The 5,028-nt window shown below is 48.6% G+C and overlaps 1 protein-coding gene across 1 annotated transcript in view; it reads left to right on the top strand.

Annotated features, from left to right (window-relative positions):
• LOC306913819 (uncharacterized protein) overlaps positions 1 to 4,246 on the top strand; it is a 101,289-nt gene extending 97,043 nt beyond the window's left edge. The window contains exons 5-6 of the mRNA XM_079490630.1: positions 1,427 to 1,537; positions 2,663 to 4,246. Of these exons, the coding sequence (XP_079346756.1) occupies positions 1,427 to 1,537; positions 2,663 to 2,848 (297 nt within the window). The 3' untranslated portion in view covers positions 2,849 to 4,246. The remainder of the gene's footprint in view (positions 1 to 1,426; positions 1,538 to 2,662) is intronic.
• The last annotated feature ends 782 nt before the right edge of the window (positions 4,247 to 5,028 follow it).

Below are 5,028 nucleotides of genomic sequence, written 5' to 3'. Positions count from 1 at the left end.
AAAACAAAATCTAGAGTTGCAAATTGCCTATAGGTCCATGTGTGGTCCAGCCCTATGGAATGCATATTCTAATAAAAACAACTTAATACTTCCTAAGGATAATATGAGCATCAAAGCAATATTTAGATACATTTTTTTTATTTTATTTAAATAACCGATCTACTAGCTCACAGCGTGTTGCGGAGGCGACACGTTGTGAGCTTGCAGATCAGCTATTTTTTTTAACATGCGACACATCGTACGGCGAAGCATACGTCAGGCTTCCCTTTCATTTTTAGCCGAGGTGACGTACAGTCAGACACACATGGCTCCTCAGTGCAAAAATAAACAGTGTACACTACCCGACTTTACGATAATAAGGGGCAGTATGTCGGGACACGGTGTTGATAAGCTTCATGTTGTGCAGCAGCAGTGCCAGTCCGCAATGCTTTAAACTCTTCCCATTCCACTACGTCGGAACTAAAACCTGTACCCGTAAAAGGTAGGTGGCCGGCATCGCACACGAGCAACCATGCTGCTCCAGCACCCGGAAAACAAACACAAGCACAGCGGCGAATGGGAAGAGTGCAAAGCATCCACCAGCATGCCATTTTACACCGGGGACTACAGTAGTTTGCTATTTGAAACGGAGAAGCCCAACCATTTGTGTCAGGTTTTCTCCGTAGTAAACTCCTGTCGTCCTTCTCCTCCCAGCAGCGAGCAGAGCAGCATGGAATCCTCCCTCGTTTGAGCAAGGACGTGCTGTGATTGGCCACAATGGCCAGTGCACTAGTGCAAGACGTGCTGTGATTGGCCAGTAGCCACTTTGAGTGGCAGTCGGTGGGAAATGCTCTCGCCACAGAATTTACTAGTATTCTGGCCATAATAATCATTCTGGGCGGCGCCAGCTGTTGGTACAAAGATGCGCTTCCCGGCGCTTGATTGACAGCGCAGAATGAATTTTGACGACGCATGCGCACTGGCGTACCGCTTGTGTGCACCCCTGATTATGTTATACTTTAGCTATTGAAAAATAGCAGATCTACAAGCTCGTAGGTCTGCTATTTTTGAAAAATCGTGAAAATGTGACACAAATCTTTGAATATATATATCCTTTCACAGCGAACGTTTTGAAGTCATATCTTTGCCTCTAGGTCGGTCTCTGGACCGGGGGTCAGATGGGGGTCGGTCTCTGGATGGGGGTCAGATGGGGGTCGGTCTCTGGACCGGGGGTCAGATGGGGGTCGGTGGGCAATTACATATCATTGTGGGGCTCTTTGACATGAAACAGTTTGAGAACCACCGATATAGAAACATGAGGTTATTTCAGAAAACTGTCATGATTTAGAAGACATTTTGTTGAATCTGGTCTCAGGTCTAAATGGCTTAAACCTCAACCCCCTCCTCGTCACTCCCCCCCCCCCCCCCCCCCCCCTCTCTCTAACAGGTGTATTTCCGCTATCCGTCGCCAGCAGCCAGTGAGGGAGACCAGCGCAGTGTCAGCCACCAGCTGGTCCAGTGTGTGTACAAGAAGACCTCCTACCCAAGCCCCATACAGGTACCCTAAGACCTCCTACCCAAGCCCCATAAGACCTCCTACCCAAGCCCCTTACAGGTACCCTAAGACCTCCTACCCAAGCCCCATAAGACCTCCTACCCAAGCCCCATACAGGTACCCTAAGACCTCCTACCCAAGCCCCATACAGGTACCCTAAGACCTCCTACCCAAGCCCCATACAGGTACCCTAAGACCTCCTACCCAAGCCCCTTACAGGTACCCTAAGACCTCCTACCCAAGCCCCTTACAGGTACCCTAAGACCTCCTACCCAAGCCCCTTACAGGTACCCTAAGACCTCCTACCCAAGCCCCATAAGACCTCCTACCCAAGCCCCATACAGGTACCCTAAGACCTCCTACCCAAGCCCCATAAGACCTCCTACCCAAGCCCCATACAGGTACCCTAAGACCTCCTACCCAAGCCCCATAAGACCTCTTACCCAAGCCCCATACAGGTAGACTAAGACCTCCTACCCAAGCCCCATAAGACCTCCTACCCAAGCCCCATACAGGTAGACTAAGACCTCCTACCCAAGCCCCATACAGGTAGACTAAGACCTCCTACCCAAGCCCCATAAGACCTCCTACCCAAGCCCCATACAGGTAGACTAAGACCTCCTACCCAAGCCCCATACAGGTAGACTAAGACCTCCTACCCAAGCCCCATACGGGTAGACTAAGACCTCCTACCCAAGCCCCATAAGACCTCCTACCCAAGCCCCATACAGGTACAAGGCTCATACATACTCGGTGACAAAACGGTGATAAGAGTTGAGACCATCATACTCGCGGTGATGGCCTCCCTGTGGTTTACCCAACTTCTAGACCAATCAGTGAACGGGGTGATAGCTGATCATCACCGCGACTGACGTAATGGTGTAGTTTTCCAACCCTTTAAAAACTACACTGCGGTGATAAGCCATCACCAAAAACTGGAGTATGTATGAGCCTGGTACACTAAAGGCTCATACATAGTCTGGATTTTCGGTGGTAAGGTGACCACCGAAGTGTGAGTAAAAACAGAGAGAAGGGCTGGAGCGGTGGTGGTGGTTTGCTCTTCACCGCGGCTCGTGACGTCATGTCGCACCAAGTAGTAATAATTCCTTCCTCTCTCTCTCCCCTCAGCTCCTGAAGGGCGTGGGCACCAAGTGCTGGGCTCCGGACGCAGAGTACGCGCTGCATTCCGTCTACCAGGGAGGCCTGTTCGAGCTTCGGGCCGGCGACGAGCTGTTCGTCTCCGTCTCCTCCCCCACCATGGTGAACGCTGACGACTCCTCCAGCTACTTCGGCGCCTTCCGCCTGGACCTCTGAGCGGAGACGGACGGACGGACGGACGGACGGACGGACGGACGGAGGAGTTGAAGGATGATTAGGGAAGGATCGTTGGGGTCGTTAGCCGTTCATTTTTTTTAAAAAGGGGTCTGTTTTGTTGAAACCATGTCGCAGAGGATGTTGCCGTGGATTCCTTTGGGTGTTTGGATCTTGGATCTTGCCGTTGGTACGGACGGACGGACGGACGGACGGAGGTTTATGATGGCCGGGAGTCGGGACTACTTGAGGGGAGGAATAAGGGAAGGACGCGGAGAGCGACAGTGAGATCCTTAGCTTTACTACCACTTAAAAAGCAAATCATTTTGTTGAGATCAAAGACATTTTAAAGTCCATACCAAAAAAAAAAAAGTAATGTATTTATAACAGTTTTATGTTTTTTATTACTAGCAGGGTTTACTAGCAAAGCAGCTAAAAGGGTTTAATATCCACCAAAAACAAAATGGGATCCCTTGATGATTCCCTTGAGTTCAAGTGTTCTTGCCATTATAGTTTCCTCCACAGAGTAGACACTGGTGGAATCATGGAACCCAACACGGGACGTCCCACACCCTGCCAGTCAAGGCTTCCTTGGTAAATGGTAAATGGTGCATTTATATAGCGCCTTTATCCAAGGCGCTTTACATAGATTGTGCATTACATTCACCCATTCATACACCGATGGCGGCGGAAGCCATGCAAGGTACCAACCAGCACATCGGGAGCAATTTGGGGTTCAGCGTCTTGCCCAAGGACACTTCGACATGTAGACAGGAGGAGCCGGGATTCGAACCGCCGACCCACGGATCATTGGACGACCTGCTCTACCTTCTGAGCCACAGTCGCCCATTCTTCTCAAACACACGTGTCTCTCTGTATGTCTCACGGACGGACGGACGGACGGCAGTTTGTTTGGGATTATTATCGGACCTATAATATTGCGATTGGATTCTAGACCACAGAATGTATAGACAATGTCAACCCTGGACCTTTTTACATCTTAAGATGTATAATTAAAGGAAGGACTGATGATGGAACGGTAGCAAATAGAACAAACCAAAGCCAAAAAAAACGTGTGGAATATACCTTTTTTTTTTAACTTTGTATCTTTTTTTTATTTTTATACGTGTGTCATCGTGGGAGGAGTTAACTGTACATAAGGACTGCTGAATGGATGATCGTTGCGACACAAACTCACAATGAATGAACTGTTATGAGGTGATTTTGTATTAATTTGTATATTATTATCTTGACTGGATGTAATACCACTCTGAAGACGCGGAGGATGACGAGGACTAGGATCCACACGCCATTACAGATCTTTCTGATCTGATGTTCTTTTCTTTCTGCGTTGAGACCATTTGATTCTGACTGTGTTGTGGACAATAAACGAATGCAGAGAGTGAAGGATTTTTTGGTTTTTTTGAACAAAAAGGAGAGAAAGCGTAATGAGAGAGAAACAGGAGGACGGGAGGAGGAGGCCTTAAGACCAACGAGAACTTGTAAATGCTGATTATTATGAACGGACAAGATGGAGGGGAGGGGGATGGGGGGGGGGGGGGGGGACCCTGAAAAGAATGGAGAGACACAGGCCACGGTGAGGTATGCGGCCGCCCCCCTGCCCCCACCCCCCTGCCCGCCCTGCGTTTCTCTTAACCCATTTTGACCTGAGATCAGATTCTAAAAATGTCTTCTACATCCTGACAGTTTTCTGAAAAAGCTGTTTCTATGTCAGTGGTTCTTCGATTAAAAAAAAAATAGCAGACCTACAAGCTCGTAGCGCGCCACTCGGTGGCGCGCTATGAGCTTGTAGATCTGCTATTTTTCAATAGCTAAATCATATCATAATGCTAACACCAAAAGGGGTTCACGCCCAAAATGGGTTAAGTTAACAGCACCCTTTTTCTTCACTCGTCAAAAAAAAAAAAAAAAGAATATTTTCTTTATCTTGCTTGCGTCGTCTCCCTTCGTCACGCAGGACCTGTGAAACGGCATTCTGTTCTTCTTCTTCTCTGAAAGGAATTACCGCTGAAATGAAATACGGGACGTCGAATGAGATACAGGATATCTTTTACAGAAACACACAGACATGGGCACACACACACATGGGCACAAATCTCTCTCTCTCACTCCCCCACTCCTCACACACACGCGCACACACACACACACACACACATGGGCAC

Source organism: Electrona antarctica (assembly GCF_951216825.1).
Source record: "Electrona antarctica genome assembly, chromosome: 21".
In the NCBI taxonomy this organism is placed as follows: Eukaryota; Metazoa; Chordata; class Actinopteri; order Myctophiformes; family Myctophidae; genus Electrona; species Electrona antarctica.
This window is presented reverse-complemented; position numbering and strand designations above follow the sequence as displayed.